Source organism: Dermacentor andersoni, chromosome 11 (genome assembly GCF_023375885.2).
Source record: "Dermacentor andersoni chromosome 11, qqDerAnde1_hic_scaffold, whole genome shotgun sequence".
Lineage (NCBI taxonomy): Eukaryota > Metazoa > Arthropoda > Arachnida > Ixodida > Ixodidae > Dermacentor > Dermacentor andersoni.
This window is the reverse complement of record NC_092824.1, coordinates 107136614-107164261: the sequence shown is the minus strand read 5'-3', so window position 1 is coordinate 107164261 and position 27648 is coordinate 107136614. Positions and strand designations below refer to the sequence as shown.

Here is a 27648-nt window from a genome sequence, read left to right as displayed (position 1 = left end):
AAGAAAAAGAAATCAACATTGTCAGCCACAAAGCAGCATTGGCGAAGTGCTCCATTTTTTTACCTGGCCACCATTGAGTAATCAGTGGCCATGTTTATTCTTTCCCTTTTCATTTATCTATACTAAGAATGGCCTGCCAGAACCCGAAAAAGCTTCTACAAGTGCATCTCGCAATTCACATAATCAATGAGAAGCTTATAGGTGAGCTGGCCCACAGACATTCATACACAATTGCAAGTTTCTGGGCTCGACATGAGGAATGCCTGGAAACTATTACAATATTCCGAAACTAAAACTTTCTGTAGTCACTTTGACCCTCTGTTACATACCTTAATATGTGAAGAAGTATGATGGTCACCAGAAGAAAAAGGCTTGCCAGGACACATCCAACTGTGGTTATGACTTTCAGTGTCCTGGGATTTGTACTGTATGCCTGTAGGATAATACAACATGCCATATTAAAACAGTCTGCTACCTATGGATCAATTGTCACTACTCTGCAACGAGGCACAACAAAATTAAGCATTCTTTCATTTCTTTTCTTTTTATTACCTGTACTGGCTGCACTTCCATGAGGACGGCAAAGTTTGTGAGGTGGTCACAAGCGCAGGTTGTGTGCGTTGTATTGTAAAAGTGCACCCAGCAGCCTTCGGTGGACCATGTCTGCATGTCGTAGTTCCAGAAGACACACTGAGGGTTGCTGACGTTGTTTTCCTGCAAAGAACCGCATACAAATGTTATTTATTTGAAGTGCAAAGAACTGAGTTCTCTAAACACCACAGAAGCTGCATTTGCAAGGCAATTTTCCTTGCAACAGACATTTAATCAGAAGCTTTAACCTTGCTCCTTGCTGCTGAAATGCACATGGAATGGAGAAGCACTCCCACGTGACCGCCCCCGAGTTTGTATGAAATTTGTTGCACTCAAAAGAAAAATGAAATCCTAGTGCCTGATGGGAGCTCACTCAAAAAAATTTCGGCCATCGATCTTTCTTTAGAAAAACCGCCAGAAATGAGGAAATTTACATAGAAAGTCAAAGCCACTATGTTTACAAATTTTGAATGCTGAAATAAAAATGAAAGCCAAACTGCATCTGTGAGGACGGAAATTAAAGTACACAAAATTGACATACTATTGATCTAAATAAGCAAAATAATTTGGGAAAAGAAGCTTTAAAGAATCCCGCATAAACATCCGGTTTCATATTAACTATAAGGCTGATTTAGATGTGACATAGCCTTGACATAGTTTTGAGACATGTAGTTCACAGAAATTCAATTTTTGTTTTTAGGGTGAAGCTCAAAATAAATCTTCAATTTGCTGATTTTGGTAAACTTATTTAATGACTTGAAACTCTAAGTAAACAGCCACAACACAATCTCATTAAGCAGGGAACAAGGAATTTGCTAGTCCAATCACCTCAGTACGGTAAAAAGCAAGCTGGCTTCATGATAAATAGTTACAACTGCTATTCTCGACATGTGAAAACTTGAAGCCATAAAGTTATAGCAAGATCACCTAATCAGCTTACCTGTAGGTGTTTCAGGGTGACAGTTATTGGCTGCGGAAGGTGGCTGTTGCGATGGCGACCCACGGAGGCAGCAACTACTCGTGAATTTACGACATGCGTGCCGGGGTTGAAGACGACATTCGGCTGTTCGCTGTATCCATCGTCACTGATGTAGCTATCCATCCCTTGCCTCACCATTGGCTCTGGCCTCAAGAAATCTTCGACACCATTGTACGCGATGAACACAACTTTGCCGAGACCTGAAAGAGAACCAAGCGTTTTTAGTGACAGCGCTGAGCCACAAAACGCAGCTCTTCAGAAAGTTACCACGTTTACTCGACTTGGCAGAAAAAGTTTACTGGAAAATTACACGCATGTTGGAATAAAGTATGAAAAAAAAACTGCAGTAGTGCTAACCTATCATCATTGGCAATAAAAGTTGCTTTAATCCATTCGGTCTGGGATTCTCTGCAGCTGCAGCAGTTGCAGCAGCTATTACATCGCTCATGCCCGCTTCCCAAGTCGGCTAGGCAGCCATGATCTGCATGGTAGTTAACCTCAACAGCCATAGACGTGCACAGATGATGACATGCTCTGGGCTATTGACAGTTATAAGGAGCCCTCGGACAGCAATGATAAGTGATGCTTGAAGTCCCACTGTGACTAAGAAGCAATAAATGTCCTTTAATGTGTGCACAAATTGCTCGTACAGTTCCTCTGGCAATGGAAATGTTGTGAATAATCAGTCACATTGCATTTTTGTTTTATGCAGTATGAAAATTGGGGGCGTGCATTACAATCAATAGCATTGCATTTTTCATTGGTTACTGAAAAGGTCAAGTGCACATTGCAAATGAGAGTCAAGCATGTTAAGATCAAGTAAATATGATAAGACACCTTTCAGGCTTCAATATCAGTCTTAGTCATAGCCCTTGTCTAAAAACATAGACAATTATTACCGTGTTTTGAGAACTGTGCTATGGACTCCACAGGTAGAAGAACCGAATCTTGCATGCCGGACCACTGCAAGCTTTGAGTCTCGCTTACTGACGGAAACTGGATGTTCATTGTCCATCGAGAGTCGATGACCTTTACAGATAGAACTGCAAAACAAAGCACAGATAGCACAGTCAGTCATGAGCACATCTATAAGCACTAATTCTGGTTCATATATATCATCTGGTATGTGAACTGATGAGCTCTCAAACCAAACATGTTTGCTTGCTGTCTGCTTGCTTTAACATACGGGAGAACTATATAAAGTGCTATTAATGTCCCAAGAATCTCAAATGATCATCTTCCCCCCATGCATTTGGTAAATTGTGAGTTAGCTGATTGTAAACCTGATAATCTTCAGTGAACAGTCTCTATAGCAAATTGCATCCCACAAGAAAATACCTTTGTTATATCCAATATTAGTTATAAGTGCATATTTGTTACAGACTGATATCCGTAAGAATTTTTTGAAGTTTACTTCGTTATCTACAATTTGTTATATCCAATAATTCATAATAACCGTGTTCATTATATTGAGGTTCACCTGCTTAAAATGATAACCTATGATCACTGACAGTTTATGAAATACTAAGGCTAAGAAATTAATCAATGCGACTCTGCCAAACATCTTCACTGTGCCTTAAACATTGAGTAAGGGCATCAAGTCACACTGATGTGCCTGAACATCACAGCCCATAAACATGTAGTTCCAATAATCTATAATATAACATCACAACTTCAATTCTAAGTTTTATAAGCTAGTGCTCCAGGTTTGTTTCGTGACAGCATGACTGTATTATTACACAGAACTTTGCAACAAGGACTCACGTATGTTAGACTTGACGACGGGAAAGAATGACTCGCTCGAGAATGACTCAGCCAGGAGCAGAGCACTCTCTTCCAGGGCTGCCATGAGCATGGTCAGCACTTGCTTCTGGTCAGCGGAGCTCAGGTCCTGCCACGCTGGCCTCTGCTTCAGTTCCAGCAGGTTGCTGGCTGTTTCAGAGATGGCCTGCATGGGACAAGAAATATGCATCACGTGTCAATGATACCGTGATAACTTGTATCATAAAATGACTACCACTGCCATGGTAAGCATAACGTGTCACATATGAGCAAAGCTGGCAGAGGCACTGCTCAGCACTTTGCTGTACTGTTCTGTCTGATAGTTTTCGCTACTTCACAACTAAGGTTAACGCCACATAACTAATCGGAACACATAACTTCAGATAATTTGATTGCTTCTTGAGCCCTGCACTGCCATGCAGATTTCTCATTAGGTGATAATAACAATTTGTTTACTCTCAATGGGGAAGTCCTTTTTTTGCAGTTTGCAAAGTATGAAATAAATGTTTGACAAATGCCATTTGCCCAAGCCTTCCCACTCCCTCACCACTGCCCCTCCCTCACCACTGTTTTTGTTAATTGCCAAGATGGCAAGCAAAGCCTGGCTGTGTACGTGTAAATGTGTTGCACACCAAACTCAGTGCAACGATACAGAGTTACGGGCTGCAATATAAGCGAATTGCAGAAAAATAAGGGACGGAGCGGGTGACGTTCGGGTCGGGGCCAGGGTGGAGTCACGCAACTCAATTCCGGGCGCGCATCGCCTTACCAGCTTAGGAGGGTTCGATTCGAAACCAGCTGCTTCAAAGCCGCCCGATCCACCCCCCCGTTAAAGAGACAGGGAAGATCCATCTGCGGATCATGGAGGACACCAGCTGGAACTCGCGGAGAGGGGTGGGTGTATACCCGTAATAAAGACGCGATCGAGAGGCGAGGCCGTGACTCAGCGACAACGCGCCGGTATAACCCGCCCGAAGGTGCAGCAGCAGCAACGACGACAACAACACACACACAAAAAGAAACAAAGAATATCCCGTGAGTGGCGCAGGAGACGAGAAAACCGACGCTGCCACGGCCAATCACCGTTGGCTCGTCCGTCGGTTCATGCCAACGCCCAGCGCGCTCGCTCGCGCGCACCGCTTCGTGATTAATAGGTCCGACTCGAGCTCGCGACGCGGAAACCGGTGTACCGTGGACGAGCTCTGGGGGGCTACAGCCAGCGGCACGGACTAGCCAGGGGTAGTAGTACGTGCGCGTGACTCACACGCGGTGTGCCCGGCCGCGTCGTATATGTGCTTCGGGCGCGCTGTTGCAGTATACTGCTTGCCTGATATTGCCGCTTTAGCGCGCGCATATACGCGCTTATGCGTCGCTGTCCTGCCCCTCGTAAATGGATCGTGCGTAAAAAGCTTTCCCGGGATCGAAGCCTTGCGCTGGCCGCGCCGGCGTGCACGGTCCGATGCACCGGACGCCTCCTAGTTCGGTGCACCGTCGCGCGGTGGCGCGGGCGTGCCTTCTGCTCGGTTGTGTACCGCGTGTAGAGAAATGGCTGACCGCGCGGAGAAGTGGGAAGAATTCGGGGACGGGCTGGCACCGAGGTTGCGTCCTGTGCGGCGTCAGACTTCATTAATACTAAAGCCCCGCTTCGTAATCTGGACAATTCATCTCGTGTCCGGCCCCGGATTATGCTAGTGCTTCTGTTGATATCACGGGACATGCGAGCCGCCCAGGAGCAAGAAATCCCCACGCGTCGTGTGTTCTCGTGTAATTGCCTCATCTTGTGCAATGGACGCATCGCACCGTGTCGTGATGGTACTAGCCGTCATGCTGTGGCGACTAGCAGCCTGCAAGCAGTGCATAATTACTATGTAACGCGCTTTAGATAAGACTCGTGTAGCGTCAGATAACTTAAGGCGCCGAGTTCTCGCACCTGAGAAATTAGAACTTCCTTGACCTAGCGAGTCACCTATGTCTGTGATGGCGCATAGACAGCGTTGTCTAGAAGTTACACCTTTAAGATATGGCTAAACTGAATGGCCTCGGCCAAAAGTTTGCCAAACGCCAGCCCCAAGGGAACATAAACACTACGTACACGTCGTTACGTCTGGTCGCGTCAAGTACATCTGACCGCAACACGGCCATTACGTCCCCGCATTAGATGGACCCGCGACGGCCGCACACCTTTCGGGCTCATTGCACGGAACTAACCGGACCGTGAGCTTAAAGGTGAGCTATAGGTGCACGCACACCCCCCCGCGCGGTTCGTGTATAAAGAGAAAGGAGGCGGGGAGGATCGAACACTCCGGCATTATCCTCCGGCGCCGCAGTGTATGCCGTTGGCGGCGGCCGAGGGTGACACCCCATCCACGTGAGGTCACCCCCACCTATAAAAAAAAAGGAAAAAAAAGGAGCAATACAAAAATAGATGGAGCTACGCTACTAACGCCCGAAGGCATGCATTTCGCAGGCGCCAGATCGGTGAAAAGAGGGAGAGTGTATCTTAATATATATATTTTTTTTCCGGGAGAAAAGTCTGAACGCCGAATAAGCACAACACTCGATCGGCTGCAGCATCTGCGACTCACGTTACTCACGTTTACGTCACAGCGCGGGATCCGATACAGATGGCGCTGATTGTCGGCCAGCCAGCCGGGGACGCGCCACGGGGATAAACTCCCGCTAGCAGCCGGGACAGCAAGGCGCGAGTTGAGTGGTGACTACGAACACGGCGGGGGGGGGAACGACGGCGATAAGGACTTCGGCGCCTTACGAGTTGGGACGTGTGTGAGCAGTTTAGCGTATAGACAAGATTAAAGGAACGAAACAAAACAAAAGATAATATGTTGCTCCCTAATGTGCTACTCGAAGCGTGTTCCTTCCTCTCCCCGCCTCCTGGCCGACCCACCGTTTTCTCTTGGAAAAAGGGATTTGTCAGCGCGCAGTGGCCGCCAGTTCTTTAATGTCGTTACCACCTCTTGGCACGTCCGCGGGCGACGAGCACAGCGACCCCTAGCGTGGCTAATCACTGCAGGGATCGGCCGGATATGGACCATTGGGCCGTGGCGAAATGTTATCGCGACTACCTATATTGTGTGTTTGCTCGAGCTCTCTATTTGCGCGACACTTGCTTTGCCGACGCATCGCGGAAGCTGAGGGGAAAAAAGATTGAAAACAAAAGCGAAGAAATAGTGAAAAAGAATGAAGTGAAAGAAACCGGGCGCCCCGGTAGTACTCGCTTCCTCAACTTCCCGTCGGTGATTTGTAGATGGCGCTAATGCAGGATTATATCCCAGCTGTAGGCCGGGGGATCTCGTCGTATTTCATCCACTCTCTCGCTCGGATTGCTACTTGCGTCGTGTGCGTCGAAATTCGCGGAAATGGATACTTGAAAGAAATAAAATCAACGTACGTCTCTCTCGGACACTTGTTACGGCCACGTTGATAGAAACGTTCGCAATCAGCGTGCTTCACCAATAGCCTTAAAGACTAGCCTCTTGAAAAGGAGTGCGCAAGTCGCCCTAAGAAAACCAATACAGCTTTACGGTAGCAATAAAAGTGAGTAACTCATTTACCTGCGAAGGAAATGCCTAAGAAAACTTAGCCCGTGGAAAACTTGTTATTTCCGCACAATTATAATCGGCGTGAACGCAGAATTGCTTTTACTGAACCGACTTGAAAGAAACATCGCTGCGTTTGAAATAAAATTGTCAAACTGGTGTCGAAGGCATACTTTTAATTGAGCATTTCACTTTTGTTACGAATCTTGCAGAAAATTGGAAAAGGAACAAAAAAAAAAAGTAGTGGATAAACTGATGCTTTCAACGAATCGCAGCTGAACAAAGAGTCGCGAGATGTCGCAACCGGCGCTGCTGCTCCTATCTACGTCACCGGGTCACTACGTAAACAGTAATGCGTGTACGCACAGACCAAAAGCGAATATATTTAATAAGATATATGTACGACACACGAAGCAATACTCACGTCTAGCAGTTCCTTGAAGACTTGCTCCCTGTGCCAGGCATCCAGGAATGTCTCCATGCTGCTGACGGCCTTGGAGAGCATCTGCTGCACAATAGCCGCGATGTGCTTGACGTCCTGGCTGAACAACCACTTGGTCTGCGTCATCAGCGACAGGTCGATTGCCACGCTGATGATCGACTCGCCGCTCTCCAGCTGTTGGGGGAGAACAGAATGAATGCGGCATGAATTAGCAGCACTCCCAAACCACTGAGTGGTTTCGTTTAAATAGTTCTTGAAACACTGCCATCTGGCTCGTGGTGATGACTGTCGTCTGCTACTGAAGCATTTACCTACATATTTGGTTCTTTTTTCTTTATCGATGTCGTCTGTTTCTAAACCTACGACAGATGAAAACAGACGAACGCTACGATAGCGGGAGCTTAAGCTTGGTGGCCAACTACGATATGTCTATTCACGTACATGAACGAAACAACAGCTGGCAACAGCTGACCCGACTCGAGTGAACTTAATTGCATTAAGAGTGTTTAAGAGCATTAAGCTGAACTGCATGCAAACTAGTGGAAGCAGAATTGTGATTTCTGCTCGCAGTATCCTTAAAACAGTCCAGCTGAACTTAACATTCCTCGTTATTGTCCCTTCGAAGAGGCCCATGGAACCGGAGATGACGCCATCAACGGAAAGACCAACTGAGTCACCAAGGGCACTCACCCGCTCGCGAAGGTTCTCCACCCAGAGGGATCGGCAGAGGCGAAGGTCCGGTTTGTCCGGAACCCAGCGAAGACCGGCGTGACTGCACTTCCACTTCGCCACACCTGCAAAGGGACCAAAAACGGGCTCGGTGAGGCATTTGTGCGTAACTGAAACGAACACCCTAAAGACAACTGCGCGTAGCTGCAAAGGAAAAGCTTCCGCGTGGCCATTGGTGTTACATAGCACATCAATACGAACACACTGTTTGTTTGCAATATTCAGAAGGGCTTTGCATACTGTCATTCACATCTCTGGAGATATTAAAAAGCTCTGTGATGAGCACATTGAGTTTGTATTGAATAAGGAGCTACTTTCTCAACTGAGTTTATACTGAGTGTGGATTAATATCTAATATCTGCATTGGGTTTATGCTGAGTAGGAAATAACTACTGAGTCTGTAATGAGCAGGCATCGCGTACGCGTCGTCATTATTTCTAGACGAACAACATGGCGAGAGACTCGTTAATGAAAAGCTGGTTTGGTACAAAGCAGCGTCTTAGGGTTTCATGCCGCTAGGGCACTTGGAATGCAATTCAACGGACCTTTCGCAACAATCTACGAAAGGCAAAGATGTATATAAAATCAACGTAAATAAATATAAGGTCAAGATACTTATTTTTATAGCGGGCAAGTAACGAAAGACGTAGGCACGCCCAAACGTCTTTCTCGGCGCTTGACAAAACTAAACCGGGCGTCATAATACTCCGGCGGCTCGGAATACGTTGCCCAAACTCGCGCAGTCCACAACCGCCAGTTAACTTCGGGCGCACCATCAAAGTTTCCAGATCGGTTAGCGCGAAGCCGAGGTCGGGTCGATCAACTTGCAACTACTGATTACAATGTAAAAAGACAAAAGGGCGGGGGCGGTGTTGGGGGGAGGACACCCGAAGATGACTGGCTTTCACCGCCAGAGGGTGTGCGGGCGGGCGTCGCAAATGACGTGCGCGTCTTCTCGTCTCGGGGGAGTTTCGGCGCGAGCACAGTCGCTGGCGAACGGCGCACCCCCTTGCGGGACTCTGACGTGACGACGGACAGGAAAAGAAAAAAAAAGTTTATTATTAGCGCGACATCAATTACGCAGGCGCGACGCGATTACTCCGCTCGCGCCCGTTAACTCGCCGAACTCCTTTTGTTGCTACGTCCTTTCTTTTCGGCGTTTCTCCCCTTGTTCTACATCGTCGAAGATGGGAGCTGACGCTGCGGTCGGGGCTTCAACCACAGCCTTCTCCTGAAGGAGGTTGCGCATCTGAACGGAGCGGACAAGATGATCAAGATGCAGGGCTGATTAGGGCCCGGGAGACTTCGCGAAGACGGCTCCCACGTTATGTGTTCCGTGAAGCTTTGTAAAAGTAGTTGAAAAACGACGTCCCTTTCCTTCCTTTTGCTTGCCATAGGGTGATTTAAACCGTGTTTGCGCGCAAGTACGCGTCTTGTTGTCTTTAGCTATCCGTCATACGTTAGCCTTCTATGCAAAAAAAAAAAAAAAAAAAAAAGAGAGAAAGAGGCGAAGCTTCCCGCCTGAAAGTTGGAGACAACCGCCATTCGCCGAGTGCGAGCGAGATGGCGCCACGATACCGCACTGCCGCAAACACCGAGGCTTTGCCACGGCGCGTTGTCGGTAGGCTACTGCTAGGAGCGCTCATTTGCAATCAACAATTTTTGTCACCACGCAATTGGGGGGCGGGGGTAAACAAATAAAAAGAAAGTGACGAAAGATGGCCGATTGCATTTGACACGCGAAGTTTAGCGACCCAAGGCGACACCGGAGGTACGAGAAAAGGCGCAGTGGAGGCCTCAGGATTTGTTTTTACCGACCCGGCGTTTCCTGTAACATGCTCCCTCTACGTTTGGCACACGTGTTCTTTTTTTTTTTTTTTTTTTTTTTTTTTTGCATTCCGCTCCTGCCGCAACGCGGCCCGGACGCTTGTCGGGAATCGACCGCCCGACCTCGTTCTCGGCAGCACAACGCCCTGTAACATAGAACTCATCCGTTCCGCAGCTGTGGGTGCTCGCTAATGTTAACTCTGGTCAATCCTGCCTTCGCACCCAAATAGACAGCGATCAAGCCAGGTGTCTCAGGTTGATTTCTTTTTCTTCCCTTGCATTTTTTTTTTTTTTTTGTTAGCAAGAAGACCTCAGCATATTGGCAGCTAAAGGTCGGTAACCCCCCCATGACGTCCTCGCAGTTCCGCGTCATTGCTACAGAGGCGGCAACAACAACAACACTGAGATGAACGTCCCAGCTTGAGTCATACGGTATATCTCGCTTCGTCGTCATACACACGCGCGCGCCCTTCCCTACCACAGACCTTTATTTGCAAGGCGCTCACGCAGTTGTTTGCCGCGTTGTTTTCTGCAGAGTCAATTAAGAAAACGTTTCGTCCCGGCTTCGCCTGCGTTCCGTTTTTATCGTTAATGCCCGCGGGATGTTTGCACGCTGGGAAAGAGTGACTCTGTGCTCATGCGAGCGCGTGTTCCTTGCAGTTGCCTTTCTTTTTTTCATTACTGCTTTCCACGGGTGGCGGCCTTTTTGCTTAATTAATGAAAGCGAGCGCGTACGCGAGACGCGATCGTAAATGTGACGCGAGAGAAGGCGAATGCGTCAGCGCAAACGGAAGCATAACATGGCGTCTTTTAACACTGGCATTGTTTTTATTTTATTTTTTTTCCAGGAGAGAAGAACACCGCTGATGTTTTGCTTGCTGGCGCTAACCGATTCGAAGTTTTCTTATTTTCTTCATAATTGATTTCACTGTGCGCCCGCGCTCAAAGCATCAGCAAATGAGACGCGCTGAGTAGTTTGCATTGCTGCGGGAAGCCGCTGTTTAGTATTCCAGCGTTACCACGGGCTTAAATATAACACGAAAGACTGTAGATTATCTAACCTTTCATGAATACATATCTGCCGAAGGCATCATATCAGCCAGTCACTCTTCCCCTCCCCCGCCTTCTTTTATTTCTTCTTTTTTTTGGTTAGTAAAGTGAAAGTTACACTGAAACTATACTGGCTTGAATACCAATTAGCTGTTCCTTCCGACAGTGGATGCGCAAGCGTACAGGGTCTGCTCTTAAAATGGAAATAGCTTATTAGTATTCAAGGCATTCGCGGGCAGCTTAAATTTGGAATGAATTACGCCCGCCGATTAATCTTTCACTGCGTCACGACTCACATTGCGCACGTTTTTCTTCTTTCCCACCACGCAAAAAAAGATAAAAAAATTGAAACATCGACGCCATATCACATACATTTATGAGGTTTTTCTCATAATAGTCAGCGACGTTGCACATAACAAGCGGACATGTTTCCCGGCAGTTCCATAAACGCAAGTTCCGTAAACATTGAAAATCCCGATTCTTTCTCTATCTCTTCTCTCTCCTCACCCACAAGTTCCAGTTCACCAAACAAAACATTTACCTTCGAGAAAATTGTATTGCAAAGCACTAAGCAAACTTCTCTTTATTTTCTCCAGCAGATAGTTGAGCGAGTTGGCTCAACGCTACGAAACTTGAATACACAAGCAGAAGACGACACAGACAGGGACGCTAACGACCCACAGACAACAGACGTACGTCGTCTGTATGTCGCCCGTCTTTCCGCTTGTGCTGTCGTCTGCTTCCGAATTCAGGTTTTACAGCCATCTCACCCCCCACGCGCCAAGCATTTTAGCTGCAAGGGTCACATCAATTTGCCCGCCCTTTCTTTTTGCTCAGAGCGCCTACCGTTTACGGTAGAACTTCGATAATTACTCAAGAGAATAAGCGAGCGCCATCGGCTGATAAGTGTTCCATATACTTGGGTCGTCGGGCCGATCGCGGACTCGCTATTCATCTTTCCCCTTGCGAACCAGTTAAGTAGCGTTGCTTCTTCTGTTGACAGCAATTTCCCGCGCCAGCTACTCTCTTAGCCCCAGACCTCTCCTATACCAAAGCACCCGCCGTTTTTCTATTGGCGGCAATTTTCTGCGTAAACACTGCACAAGGAGCGGACTCGTCGTAACAAATACCAGTTTTCGCTGTCTTTATTTTTCTTTCTCTTCCTCCCTCCCTCGAAGCACGCTACAGGAAAAAAATATATATACGCAAATATATATATACAGAAAAGATTGCGTGACGACGCCGGTCGTGTCGTCCATTCAAAATTGATCGCCGTCCTACAGCAGCCGAGCGGCCATTCACTTATCCTTAATTTGCGAGAGAGTTCTCCCGTTCTCTCGTCGGTGCTACGGGCCACCCGACCGCCGCGTTTACAACCCCGGGAACCACCGGGCACGCTGGAAGCCTGCAACGACTTCGTAGATTGGCGCGCGCTACACGTCGGGATTGGGGCAAAGGCTCAATATTATAACAGATCTCGAAGAACGCGACAAAAAGAAGTTAAAAAAAAAATAATACAACGCGCCGGCGACACGAAGGACTCGGAGAAACGAGGGACGTAAGAACATGCGCTAAGCCTAACGACGAGGCACGGTCGTCGAAATAACCGCGTTTCGTCCGCCATTAGATGCGTGCAGGCTTGTGGAAGGCGTGTGCACGAAGCGAATCGGCTCATTCGTTTGGACGCCTTGCGCCAAGTGCCCCTTACTGCGCCGCAACAGAAAGGTGGGTTGTTCCTGCGAACTTGAATAAACGTTAAAAGATATTCTTTGACTGAATCATTGCATCTGCTGGCAGTGACGTCATGCGGAGAGATAATTTCGGCGTCGCGTTATAAACGAACCAGAGACCACGAACCCGGCACCTGTGCGGATCTTTACTGTTCCAAAAGCCCCCCCCCCCCCCCCCCCCTTTCACATACACACTCCCATACGAGAAAAGTATATTGAAATCCTTACCGCTTGTACACCTAAGAATTCGGTGCGAGAAACAACATTCAGGCAGAAACTATCGATAACGAGTGACAAAAGACAGCGTTAGCTTGACTGAAATAATCTTGAATATTGTTCAGCTTGGAAGCTTTCCTGTAGCAACCAATCAATATATGACTGGTCGCAATAGGAATAGGTTGCCATAAGAAGATGCGAGCAAGCAAAAGCGAGTCCTATACACACGTCAAACCCCAGACTGCGAGAAGTACTGGAGCAGTCGCACTGTTCCTTCACCACGGACAGCAGCGGCTATAGCTACCGCGAGGACGAGGTCCCGGGTTCCGCTTCAGCCATGTTCCGATGGCGACGGAATCTAAAGGCTCTCGCAACGCTTTGATTTAGGTGCACCCCAAAGAAGCCCAGGTGGTCAAAATCAATCCGGAACCACCCAGAGCGTCGACCCCTCGTAACCCATCTATACCGTGCAGCTTCGGCACGCTTTAAACCCCACAATCTGTATAGTCATAGATTGGCGAAGGAAGGCAACGCTGCGTTCTCTCTCTCCCGATTGGCTGGCAGCCAGTTCCAGCTTCTACATTACTGTACGGTATTAGTGTCACTGGCGCTCGGGCTGCTGGCCAGCGCGGGAGTGCGCCTCCGCGGAGGCGTCGAATAATGAAATATTCAAGCATTTCATGGCCGCGAGGTCTCTTCCTCGGGGAAGATTTCTTTTTTTCTTTTCTTTTTAAATCGGCCCAGGAATGCCGACGTCTCTCGTCGTGGCCTCGTAAAGCACGCGCCAATATATAGGATGGAACGCGGGCGGGCGCGTACGGCGTACAGAGTGTGTGTTCGCGAGACTCCCGAATAATTGCGCTCATTATCGGCCTTCATTAATCTCTCTTTATTAGCGCCTTTATTCCCCGGCCCGGGCGACCGGACGACGCGTTGTCCCCTTTCTTCTTTATCAGCTCTGGTTATAGTTTCCTTTTAACTTTCCCTGCGTATGTGCGTTCTCGCTTTTCTTTTTTTAATTCTTGCCTTCGCCGATGTTACATAGTTTCGGATCAGCGGCTGTCCCTACGACTCTCCTCGTTTCATCTTTAATCACTAGTGGCATTTTTTTTATTTTTTTTTGCGACGCCATATTAGCGGGTATTAATGCTCGGCAGACGGCGCTGTACGACACTCTGCATTACGGCACGGAAATTGAAACGCAACGATCAAAGCAGTCGTGCTTCTGGCAGCCGCTCGCACAAGTCCCCGCGTAACTAGGAAACGTGCGCTCCGGTACCGTTCAAGCGTCAATTTTAAACACGCATGTTCGCGGCACTTCGCGCGCACGGCTTTATGCACGACTTCGCTATCTTACTGGCTATCGTAACCTGTCTTAATTTTCGCCTCGACACAACGCGACTGGCGCCAGTCGAAGGTACGCGCGTAGGACTGATCTTCGTAGCTTATCGACCGGGTGATGTAAAGGTAGCTCGTAAGTCAATATTCAATGATTCGCCATAAGCATTAATCTTTTATGTGAAAACTGCATCATGCTACCTGTCTGCATCCTTGTCAAGTTACCGTTTTTATTTGTTTTTTTGTTCTTCTACCCTTTCTGTTACTAGGCGACGGTGACCGAGCATGTATCACCTGGCTATTTGGCTACTATATATATCTAGTATAATCTAGCATTTATCCTGCATTCCCTTTATCTCGTAATGTTAATTACGTAAGCCTGCAACGATCCCCCTTCTTGTTTCCTTCCTGTATTCTTTCGCACCAATATTCCATTCGTCTCTAGCTAATCTCCACCGCTGGCCAGTTTACACTCCGATTGGCCTCGAACACCACTGCTTCTGGAAAGCGGATGTTCTTTCCAGTTTGTCTTCGCATTCCATTACAATGCACGGTGTCGTCTGCGAATGTTTTCTTTATTTTTTTTCCCGCTACGCGTTTTACGCTCCATGCACTACGCGTCGCGGTTCACACCCCGGGTTCAAGAAGGAACGTGCGGTCCGTCCGCAAGCGCACTGTGTATACCCACCGGTGGCTCCGCCGGGACACTTTTGCACAGCCGTGTTTCCAGCTCTGGTCCAGTTCCACGAGAGCTCCCGGGAGGTGGTGGGCGCGCAGTACTCCTCGGCGCCGCCGCCGCCAGGGGTCGCCTCGAACAATGGGTCCTCCGTGATCGCGGCTACAGCGCCACCTGCAGCGTAAAAAGTGGAAACAATTGGCGCGTTAGTTGCATATAAACGAATGATCGGAAAGGTATACACTACATAAATAATATAGACGAACTAAACCAGTTGAGAAGGTCAGCGCTATATATATATATATATATATATATATATATATATATATATATATATATATATATATATCACAGCACGTGTAAGTAGCGATGAGGTTCGGAGCAGTCACACCTTGACACCTTGACTTGGTTGAGTTCGTTAACACTTCGTGAGAAGCGATTACGACTCGACGTAAGAGAAAACACAAAACACAGGTCTATAGACCGTTTCATCGGGCGAGGAGGAAAGGGCGCGCGGAGAGCTTTTCCTCCTCTCTGGCTTGGGCGACCGGCGCGGCGCTGCTTGAAAGCATTGCTGTCGCGTGCTGCGGAACGATTTCGAGATGTTTTAGATCTTACTTTGTGAAATTTACGCCATGTTCGTTGATACAAGGTCGTCAGGGAAGCCTTTCGGTGCATCGGTAACTACTGTAGGCAGAAATATGTCTTGGGGGCGCAAGAATGTGACACGCATAATCAGCCGCGGTGTGCGAGCATTATCAGTCGCGGTGCGTGTATGTGTTGTTTACTATTTTGCTTATATCGATTTTAATTCAACAAAGAAAACCGGCGTCTCTGTATTACTAACATTAAATGGTAAATCAGCTCACTGTCTGATGGATTGGCGTAGGCAGTAAAACATAAAACATAAGAGCGCATGCTCGTGCACCTCCAACCTAAGGCAACCACGAAACGTCTGAGCGGCAGGCGCTATCAAATATTTTTGATACACTGGCATCGTTCTCGCGCATTTCAAGTCTAGTATGCTTGAAATTACCATATGTCTACGCTAGCCTTGCTGCATGAGGCCCATGGCGCTGCTCAACACAGCGACCACTGCGGTTGGTGAGCCAGCACGATACACATATAAGCTGTGTGCTTCGGCATTGCCTTTTTGGCCTGTATACAGCCATAATATATGAGAGGGCTCGCATAAAAAGAATGCGATGGCTATTTTTGAGCGCAAAATTTCCGTAATACGTGTGAGTGCGTCGTAGAGAACTGAACGAACACAACCGAAAAAAAAAAATTCGGTTATCATCCTCTTTCTCTAAAAAGCAAGAGAAAACGGGCTAACGCCGCACAACGTTTGTAAATATATAACCGCTGATGCCGTATGCTTGGACCATGCGCTATACAGAACAAGGATATCTGTAATCCAGCACCTACGTTGCTTAGGACGCTCGGCAGTTCGTAAACGGTCGCTTTGCTGGACAAGCTTAATTCAGACTGTAAGGTATGCTGCTATTACTAGCCAAAACTATTTTATTAATGGGTGGAAACCTCATCCATCCAACCAAGTAGTCACGCAATGTAACTGCAGTGAACAGTTAGAACGCTTGTCAAACAGCACAGCTTCTATCGTAGCAGAACAGTACCCATGCTGTTACGATCGTCGCGTATGTTTTATGGCTCCTAAACCGCAGCTTAGAAATAGAGGATAATACTGCAATAAGGTCACATTAGTGATTGGAACATTTAGAAATACACAATTGATCTCCGAGGCTGATTGTAGGCTCAAATATGCGAGCACCCCCCCCCCATCGCGCTGCGTGTTCCGTACACCTCAACGCCAGCAGAAATTCCGGCCATGACGCCTTAAACCACTCCAGCACGCCTCACAGAACCGTTTACCACGTAGAAGACGCACGTCATACTAAATAGACCGCACGACCGCGAAAACAAACGCCAGAACCTACCGCCGAGCGTATACCTGCCATGCAAAAGACCGCTTTCACCCAAGCCAGTATGGCGCTGCTCATAGGCGGCGCCACTGCGTTCACAATATGGCGGCGCCTACGAAAAAACGGTCTATACCACCAAATTGCAAATGTTGTCCTCTGTCAGGTGCAATCTTGAACCTTTAGAGACTGTAACACTTACTTTGGTTACGTTTAGAGAGACTTACAAATATGAATGTAGCGCTTTTACAGACAGTGCAATGCTTTAAAATGTCGAAATGTGAATACAGCGAAAGTCCTGGAAGTTCTACGGCTTTCGCTGTACTCCCATTTGGACGTTTTAAGGTCGCCTGTGGACCTATGTCATCGTGATCTTAGAACACAATGACATAGGCCCACAGCTGACTTACACATGGCGTTCTGTTGATTGTGTTCTAGAACCAGGAGGCATGCGCCGTTCCGTTCTGCATGCGGTAGGCCTGCGTATCCGTTATCCTGTATTCCGCCCCAGTCGCACCACGATCTCGTTAAGAACGAACACTCGCCGAGGGGCTCGAGGAAAGAACACGTGAAAAAAAAAAAGACGGAGGGCTCATTCACTGTACTAGAAATTAATGTATCATGCCGTTACTTCCCCACTTTTTCGCTAGTACAATGTTTAGACGGGGCGGCCTTCTCAAACAAGGACCCCCGCTCGACAGGAAAGAAAGCACCGCCAGGCCACGCGTTCCCAGCTTCCCCCCTCAAGTTTGTGTAGAAGATGCGTGCCGGGCGCGCTCGGAAGCCGGGAGCGGGGATTTGCTGGAGGAGCGCTTTCAAACAAAGCCAACCCTTTCTACGCCTCGAAGACACGGACAACTCGGCAGCATGAAAACGAGCAGCAAGCGGCCGGGGAGCCAGCCGCCCCACTGCTCGCGCTTATACGACGAATTCTCTTCCGGCGACGAGACAGCGACGGTGAGCTAGTTGAACAGTCGGGACCCTTCCCGCTTCATGCAGCTTTCAATTGCGTTTATTTCTGTTTAGTCTTTTTTTTTTTTTTTATCGCCGAGAGAGCGCTGGAAGTATTCAGTAGTGGCCCGCTCCACGCTGAGCTGGCGGCATGCTCCGAGTTAAAGTGAGCACGACGGCGCAGGGCCGGCCGCATTTTTGGATAGACAAAGAACGCCAGTGTATATATACAGAGCTTCTGAGGGAGCGGGAGCGTATTACATGCGCGGCAGGAGCCGTCGTCAACGAGGCCTCAGAATCTAAGATTAGATAGATAGATAGATAGATAGATAGATAGATAGATAGATAGATAGATAGATAGATAGATAGATAGATAGATAGATAGATAGATAGATAGATAGATAGATAGATACTTCCGCATTGTACCGGTGCGTCGACAAGAATGAAAAACGTAACATGCAACGCCTACTTCCTTCTAGCACTTGGAAATGTGTCGCCCTTCACCCAATCTTCGCCAATTCGTTACCAGCGCCACCTAGCGACGCGTTCCTGCGCGAAAGAAAAAGGAGGAATGGCCAAGTTTGCTTATGTATAGGAGAGAGGGAGGTCACAGGCTGTTAACTCCGCAACGTTCTGGACATGGTGAAAGCGTAAGCGCTGGGGCGAGCGCGCGAACCAGGCCACGGCAAAGAGGGCTCTGAGCGCCAATCTGGCCGCCGGGCGTATGCGCGTTTGCTGCAGAGAAGCGCCGAACGAACACTATAAAGCGTTCGCAGGACTTTATTCTTTCTCTCTTCTTGTGCGCCAATGCGTGTTCCCCTCCTTTTCGAGCTGAAAGCTATCAACGTTTGTGCCGTGGGATCCTCAGAGCGTCTTTGCCTCGAGGGAAAAAAAGGAACATAGGGAAGAAACGAGCGAAGGCGCGTCGCATAAATAATGAGCGTCGACAATGAGCGTGACGACGAGCTATATGGCGTGGCGCTTAACTCACTCACTTCCTCCTCTCTCTCTCTCTCTCTTCGGTATCTCACGCGTTGAGCACAGAGCCGCCGCCTCCGCTCAGCTCGGTTGAAATGTGCGCAGAAGAGACACTTACGGGGCACCATCACCTAGCGACCCCCCTCCCTACCTCCCCATTTTCTCTTCCCTCGCACCGTTCCCGTTTTTTTTTTTTTTTCTAGCCTCGGCTTCGCGAGGCTTCGAGGCCACCGGTTCGGCTTCCCCCCCCCCCCCCTCCGGCCCCCATTTTACCCCGCTTCCAAACCGTCGCCCATTTGACGACAATCTCGTCGCGGAACGGGAACGTCGCGAGCTAGGCCGAAGGAGGATGAGGGTGTTTAGCCTTGGGGCGACCGGGGTGCCGGCACTCCGGTGCCCAGAAACAATGCGCTCGCAATCTCGTTTTAATGCGCACCCGCCTCTCCTATCCTCTTGTTTCTTCGTCAGGCCCGAGGTGCTGCCGCCAAGCGGTAGCGCCACCCAACCTTATTTCACTCACGTCGTGTCTCTCTGTTCGCTCATCGCTTCATCCCATTTGCGACGCCCTCTAACGGTTTTCGCTGGATGCATCTTCACGTGCGCGTGGAGTGCGGGAGGGGATGGACGGAGGGAGGGCAGTTTCAAGTCGTTTAACGAGGAGCAATGTGAAGTGCATAAAGGAACGACGGGGCCCAAAGCCAGATACCGAGCAAGAAAGAAGACAACGACTGGAAAAAACGAAGGAAGCCTACAGTCCTTCGATCACGTCAGAGTGGAAGCAGTGAGCTGATTGTCTAACAAAACAGGACCTGCTGCCTGTTAGTGTGCCAAAATTTTGCTCTCTACAACGTGTCGCGTCAGCCGCGTTAGAAGAAATGACTTCATAGTGTTCTCGTCTGTTAAATATCGGCGCCAGGATGACAAATGTCTTCAGGGTCTCTCGCTTTTCCCGACAGGTGATAGTCACAAAATATCTCCGAATGTCTTTTGCGTGTGTGCATATACGAGTTCATCGCAACGGCCTGTATGTGCGCTGACTGTTTCATAGCGCCATCTGTTTCGTAGTGTCGTCTGTTTCACGGCGTCGTCTGTTTTACCATCCGTCACGCACATCCATAGCTTGAACATAGGCACCTATGTTCAGCGTTGTCTGTTACATAACAGACAACGTCTGTTATGTAACACATAACATAATCCACATAACAGCGTCGCCTGTTATGTGGCGGCACGCAAGTCTGAAGGACCCAGACGACGACCTTGTTTTATACACGTCGCGTCCACTGCAGACGACGCCTCGTGGTCTCCTCGCCCAAAGCTGCGGGCATACAAAACGGAAAGTGCACGCGGGAGTTCCGAGACGGCGAAATGCTAAATCGGGAAACAGACGAAGCTGGGATGGGTCCAGACACAATGGGCGACGGCAAATATGAGGCTCTACCAGATTTCGGGTGCGGTCGGGGCGTGCATCTCCCAGTGGACCGGCGGAAAAACTGATCGAAGCCGGTGCTACAGCGGCATACAGATACAACTTACGTACATGTATCCACGGCCTCACTGCATGCGGCCATCGATGCGTACTGCGGACTGGTGTCGCGAGCCAAGCCGGGGCCGCTTATCGGCGTACCTCCGGAACAACACGCGCCCATAGACCGCGGAGCGGGGCTCTGTGCCTGCGTTTGTTACAAGCGCCAGCTCTCTCCCCTCCTTTCTCCGAAGGGAGAACGGAGCGACGGAGGCAGCAGCGGAAGAGATCCGATGACGCGATAACGGTCCAGGAAGAAGCAGCGCGGAGAGCCGATCCGTTGTTCGGCTACAATGCCGAGGAAGCTTCGTTGGGCTCCCCACCCTCTCCGCCAACAACGCCCACCGCAGCGCCTCATAGAGTGTATAATGACGCCGCGTACGTTTCGAGCGCCTCACCCACTTTTTGCTCGTGTTTTTCGCTTTCTTTTGTCTAAAAATTGAAACAAAAACCCGAACACCTCCCCGCGCGCATAAGCGATTTGTGAAAGTCCCTCCCAGCCCAAAATGCGACCCCCTGCCGCACCTTTACTCTCGCCCGCCATGTATGCATTTCGAAAGATACGAATCTGCGAGAACGACCCGCCGCGCGTTCGAGGCGCGATATGCCGATACACACACACACACTACACGACATGTTGCTGTTCCTAGATGCTCCCCCCCCCTTCCTCCTCCACCCCCCTCCAACTTCGTTCTAGCGGCGATCGGTCGCAACTCGGCGGGGGCGCTTGCACTGCGAACGAGAGAGTACAGAGAGAAGTCTTCAAAACACGGAGCGGCTTTGTCTTGAAACGAGATGAGGGGGACGGAGAGGCTTCCTTATCTTCTCGCCAACGTCCGTTACTCTTATCCCCCGCTTCGCTGTTTTCCTAATCGAGTTTCTCCTCTTGGCCGGTCGGAACAACACGGCCGTGTCTTTGATAGGTAGGTGAAGCGAGGAACCAGATTTGTATCGGACCTGCCACCGGGGATACGCTTCGTGAAGAGAAGTCGTTCGTTTGTCTTGCGATTTGCGCGTGCGGGCGTACGTGCCTTGCCTGTTCTGTCTTTGTCTCTCTCCCTCTCTCATAACGCTCAGTGCGCGTCGATATATATGCGGAAAACAGCGGGCGATCCTGTCACAAGTCTTTGAAACCTGTCGGTATCGCGGCGTCCGATCTGCCGATTCGCACGATACTTCCGCGTCGAAGTGGACCCGCAATGTGCGTATAGCCTGGCTATTCTGGCCGGACGAACGAACATGGGATCCTTCTTGTGACGCCGTGGAAGGTCGTTGCTGTGACAATATATGGCGTCTATTGTATTGAGGAAGCGCTTTTCTTTTTGTTGCTGCTGTTGGTGGTGATTTTTTGCGCGTGTCGCCTGAGCGACAATATACTATTGCCCGACCGCGCGGCTTCCGTGAGAAACTTCGAAGTCGCATCGGTCGAACAAATCTATAGTCGGGCGGAGATGTTCTCGCGCGAGTGTTAATGCAACGCCCAATTAATCGCCGTATATTAATGGTCACTCACGCTACCAATGTTATGTCAAAGTGGGCTGACAGGAAGCAGTAATCTCTTTATCAGCGCCAAGATCGAGTCGTAAATGGCACGATAGGGCCAGTCTATAATCAAGGCGTGTCTGTGTGATAAGATGAACCTAAAGCAAACCTCGTAGCTTAAGAAAAAGAGGACTTCCAAGTAGCTGACTCGGCCCATTGACACTTCAGTTTGATAAACTACTATGCAAAGTTGTAGCCGACAGGTGGTGCATGAGTGGCTTTTCGACAGTCGGCGTTTATAGCGTCATGCTACTGATGAAAACAGCTACCTAAGACTAACAGCTGTTGTCTATACCCGAGAGAAGACAAGCAGGCTGTTGTAGCAATGTAGCATTGTGTCCGCTAGGATTCTTCGCCCGCTGATATCCAGGGGCGCCCTATAATAACTATATTTAATAGCTATTACGCTATCGCTTGTTCGGGCAAGTTGTGCTTTCCCAACACGAGCAGCCGGATATTCTCACCTGGCTCTCCCGTGGCGAACGGCGTGAGTTCGTGCCAGGGCGGCCTCGAGTCCGGCGTCGGGTAGCGGTTCCTGTTGAAGTCGCGCATGTCCGGCACGGGCCTCAGGTCCTCTCCCCCGACGTCGGGTCGCATCGGCGACGCTGTGGTCGACGTCGGGCGCGACGTCGTCGGCGCAGGGGTCGACGTCGTGGTGGTGGTGGTCGTCGTCGTGGTCGTCGTGGTGGGAGTCGTCGTACTCGGCGCGGGGCGCCTCGACGTAGCCGCAGGGCCGTACCCGTCCTGCTTGGACCTGCGACCACGAAAACAGAGAAGGCTGCTTGTATTCCGAGCGACCGAGCAGGTTTTTTCCGTCGCACACGGCTTATGACGGGTGTCTGTTGGCTTTGTCCCATTGATTCATATGATAATCATCAATTATAATTTGAGGCTCCTTTCCGCGCATTACATAACGAGTGGGAGGGGGGTGCAAAAATGCAAACAATGCAATCATGCACAGGAGAGGTCTCTTGCCAATACCGGGTGACAGTTTCTTTATTAATTTATTACGATTACTTGACTAATTGATAATCCATCAGTCATTCACAAACTAAATGGCCCCTGATGCGTATTACACGAGTACAAACAACGAATTCGATATTACACATTTAACTACAGCTGCCTATTACAATGGGCTCGGCATCCATGTGTCTCGAGTTACCCAACATCCCCGGGGGCTTTATGAAAAAGATGCCGCGGTTGAGAGCGCTTCAGGTTGACTCAACTTCCCGGAGTTCTTTTAGCATGCCCAGTATAAAAACTACGAACACTGCTTCTCTCTCTCTCTCTCTCTCATTACACCCACGCCACGGACCGCAATCGAACCGGCGACCTCGTGTACTTGGACGGTGGTGCGTCACAGGGGCTGGGCCCAATCACGGCAGCTTTTCCCCGCACGGCAGTGTTCACGTGCGAGTACTGGCAGTATTAATAATACCTGTGGATGTTGGGGACGTCGAGATCGGGCGTCCCCGCGGTGGGGCGGTCTCGCGGTCCCAGCTGCTGCGGGTGCGAGGTGCCGTTCGTCACCGCGGGTCCGTGGAGCGGCGGCCTCGGGCGCTCCTTGGCGCCTCCAGATGGCGTTGGTGCCGCGGTGGCTGGAAAGAGAAAAAAATATGCATGTTAGCGGTTGTTTCCTTATTTCTATACATACCAATGAAAAGAAGGAAAGGGATTGTGTTTTGCTGACCGCTACCTCTGTGTCTAGCTACCTCTGCTGACGCCATGAACGGCGGTCAGCCGTTCATGGTGTCGCGACTGGTGCAGACGCCGTCCCCAAGCTCGCACACAAGCTCTCCGCATTACGTAGTGAGATTGAACAACGTCTTTTTTTTTTTTTTTTTTTTAGGGGGAGGGGGGAAGGGTCTATTTAGCTCAGCGACCACGCGGCGGGTCATCGTATGAACAAAAGTTGGGGGAGAAAATGAAGTGTAAGTTTCCATGATGGAAAAGCGACTTTCTTTGTGCTGACAAAATTGCTCGCGAAGGCCAGCCGCCCGATCGGCTGAAACCAGTACTATAGCAGCTTCCACAAACCAGCACCGTTTTTCGCGGAAGGATGTCATACACGTCACAGAGAGTCGTTTATTTTTGCTATCGAGCCCCCCCACAGTTCCCTTTCGCTTTTTTCTCCGGACTGTTCCTGGAAACATCGCATTTGTTCTCCGGAGAGCGAAGTGAAGCGTCTTATCCGCGCGCCGCAAGCGACGCCAGCGCGCCGAACGTGCAAGGAACGCGTACACATACACACATACTGCGCACATCCTACAACGCATTTCCTCATCCTTCAGGAAGCACTTTGCGGCCGCGCCATTTTTTCCCAGGCAGCCGCAGCGGCAACAGCGGCAGCGAAGTATTGATGCGAGAGAGGCGTTATGTCATTCGCACACTCTATTTGTTTCCTCGTACGCGGCGCCTACGGGGCCCCCCCGCCGATTCGAGGCCGCCGCCGTGTCTTATCCTTTCTAGCTCATGTCGTCTGTACAGCCTGTGGCGTCGTCTGCTGCTGTCTTGAGGTATTCACATTACTTTTGTTTTCTATATATATCCCTCTATCTTTCCAGATTCGCCGAAACAAGAGGCAGAGAAGCAAATATTATACGGTTCCACACTAAAGAAGTATGTAGCGCTGGAAAGGCGCAGAATTAAGTGGCTTCTGTCAGTTAGGAGGGGGAACGTACGGCGTTGCACCGAATTCTTTCGTGACGCAATGTAGATATCACTCCCTTCATTCCGACGCCGTCTGCTGTTTCAGAAGATATGCGGACAAGAAACTAAAAAGAAAGGTTAAAATAAAAGAGGCGTGACACTACCTCGAAATCGCCTGTTTAAGACGTCCGGAATGCACTGAGGAATTTCACAGCATGTAAAATAAGATTGAAGATGAATAGGTTGAGCGTTCATTATGGATGGTTCATGTCTAAGCGTAATCCCTATGCCCGTGTGAAATCGGTATCACCGTTCTCCCGACCTTCATGTGTGAAAATTTGGAGCAGTGCAATGCGAATGTGTTGTCCATGCACGAAATTAGCGTCCAAACAAAACTGTTTTGCGAAGAACGCAAGAAGACCGAGAAAAGAGAGGAAAAGTATAGTGCGTCTACGTGAGATGACTTGCTTGGTTGACTTATACGGACGAACGCGGTCCTATTTTCTCATGCGCGTCCGTAGAGATCGCCTCTGCGCATAACGACACCATGCTGTCCCTGTTAACCTGCGCGCGTCTTCGTGCTTGGTGCGGCCTTTCTATACAACGAAGAACCCATACAAGAGAGAAACCACTCACTCAAATTCTTTTCGACGTTCGGCGGCTATACAGAGTCTGTGTATACCTCCGCTGCGAAACATGCCGTTCCGAAAGGAATGGATATAGGCAAAGCCGAAATGATATAGAAACGCATAGAGGAGAATGCGAACGGGATAAGAAAAGCTGGGCTAGCGCTTGCGGTCGGCTCAGCGAGCGGCAAGTCATCTCCTCGGAAAGCGATGAATAATAGAGACAAAAACGACGACACTGCGCCCGTCGTCGAGAAGACGGTAGAAGCCCCTTCTCGACTATGCAGACGACGCAGACGACATCTACCGTCTGCATCGTCGGCGTGGAGTGGGAGGGAGTTAGGCTTACTGCCAGCCAACGTAGCAGACGACACCGGCCTTTCGCTCTTTCTGCCACTTTTTTTTCCCTTGCCTTTCAACGTCGTCGCCGTCACTGGCTCGTATGCATACATGCATACATAGACGAGAGGGTGGGCCGCGGGTGGGAACGAACGGTCTCCGCTTTTATATCTTCTCGCCCGACGATAGCTTTCTTCGGCGCGCCGAGGCGCACTATAGAGGGAACCGCGCGCGGGCAACTTATATCCGTGATGGAAGAGCCGCTATATCGCGCGTGTGCGTCTCCTACCCATCCCGTATAAAGCCATATAGCTCCCGGACAGCACCACAGGCCTAGGTGGGGCTGCAGGAACGCAGCGGTGTCGGTGCAAAGAAAGAAAGAAAAAGAAAAGCCGATGGAAACAAGCGTGGACGTCTGTTTTTGCCCGCTAAATAAGGAAGGCGTCCGGGAGAACGGACAAGGTGGCGGGTTATATAGGAAGGACAGGGCGGAAGCCCCTGGATGGCGGACGCGAAACGCGTTTTGGCAGTGATCTGTGGCCGCATGTATGCGCGTGCAGCTGGCCCTGGCGGAATTGTCAATGTCTCGCTCTCTCTCTCTATCTCGGCTGCTTCTATCGCCACGTAGCGGCGGCGATGAATCGGTCGTCGACACTTCGTTTTGAGGGGCCGAATTTATGGGTGGGATGTGTACAGCGTCGCGCTCGAAGGCATGATAACGAAATCGGGCTTCGCCAGATTCTCTATTTGGTCGTCGCAGTGATCCGCTTCAATGTTGTAGAGAACCAAAAAGCTGTCTTCAGTCGGTTGCTATAGCTACTATCTATAGTGAATCGAGCAACCGCGGGCTTCGAATACTTACGGGCTCTAATAAACGCTCTAGTGGCTGGAGGTATATAACTAGTAGCTAGACGTAACTATACCTCGCCAACTAAACGTTACCATTAAAGGCACGCTAAAGAGAAAAACTCAACCATTTTATACAAGTGACCCATTCTTTCAAAATCGTCGTCAGTTTTTTTAGCGCAAAAAAAAAAAAAAAAAAAAAACAGAAAAGAAAGGAGGGGGCGGGGGTAACTATAAGCGGAAAAAATGAACGACGATATTTCCTTTTGAATGTCATGTACGTGTATGCGAGGCCACGGGTTTTACTATATATATTTGGCATATTGCAGCGTACCCTGCTAATTTGGCTTACTGCTTCTCGGTGACCCTTCAAGATCTGTGACAGACGCCGCTCACTGTGTGCTCTTTAGCGGCGTATGGTGTAAAGTCAGCGACTTCGGCTGCTGGAACCGACAACGTGTTCGCTCTGGTGATGATTATATACATGCAACAATCGATCGCAAACTCTTGATCTGTAATTCGTGATTAGCGCTGTGTAGTTCACGCATACTTTATCATGCGCAAACTCCTTCATGTAAAAAAAAAGGAATGAAGGGGGGGGGGGGGGGAGGAGTAGAATATTATATGGCAAAGGTGTTTGCTACATGGGACTGCGGTAGCATCATGACCCCAGCACAAATATTATAGCGGTTTAAATATCTCCGAACTTTGACGGTAATCTGAGACTAACGGCGCTGACTATGCCAAGTAAAGGTTTAAGGGCTGCATAACTATTCCGCTAAACCATGAGTGATCCAAAGTTTAATTACCAACATTTTGCAGACGCCGCACAGGGAGCGCAAGTCATAATTAGCTTTCGAATTATAAATCACTTCTCCTAACACCACGCAAGCCCGAATGGAATCCCCCGCATCGATCTGCCCTTTCCTGAACTTTCCAGGCATCGATTTTTGGAAGATCCGGCCAAACGCCCAGTGATGACGGCGCCGAATTTCTGCGCCCTCACCCAAAAGACTTTGTAGTAATTGACCCGTCGAATTAAGCAAAGGCAGGTCCCGTGTCAGGACCGACAAATCGACGGTGCGAGAAGCAAGAAAATGACGCGGGGTTGGGATGGCTAACCAGACCAGGACCCGGCCCCTCCCAAACACACATTGGTAGGAGCGATATGCCACGTCTGCTCGAATATAAGCACTACCGTTCTTCTGCTCTGCGATATATGCTGAAGACAAAACTAGACGGTTCACCGAGATCTAATTGCAGTTATAGGCATTCGGGAAATTATTTGCAACAACCACTGATGTCGTAATCACGTACAACAGTCGAGATAGACATCAC

The 27648-nt window shown here is 49.4% G+C and overlaps 1 protein-coding gene across 7 annotated transcripts in view; it reads right to left on the bottom strand.

The window, feature by feature from the left end:
* Positions 1-27648, bottom strand: part of LOC126539405 (latrophilin Cirl-like) — a 507732-nt gene that overhangs the window by 7706 nt on the left and 472378 nt on the right. For all 7 annotated transcript variants that reach the window (XM_055075343.2, XM_055075342.1, XM_055075340.1 and 4 more), the window contains 10 exons: positions 23289-23448; positions 22315-22604; positions 14930-15091; positions 8042-8145; positions 7334-7525; positions 3335-3518; positions 2470-2613; positions 1532-1770; positions 553-714; positions 330-433 (listed from right to left, as the gene is read on the bottom strand). In XM_055075343.2, the coding sequence (XP_054931318.1) occupies positions 330-433; positions 553-714; positions 1532-1770; positions 2470-2613; positions 3335-3518; positions 7334-7525; positions 8042-8145; positions 14930-15091; positions 22315-22604; positions 23289-23448 (1741 nt within the window). The remainder of the gene's footprint in view (positions 1-329; positions 434-552; positions 715-1531; positions 1771-2469; positions 2614-3334; positions 3519-7333; positions 7526-8041; positions 8146-14929; positions 15092-22314; positions 22605-23288; positions 23449-27648) is intronic.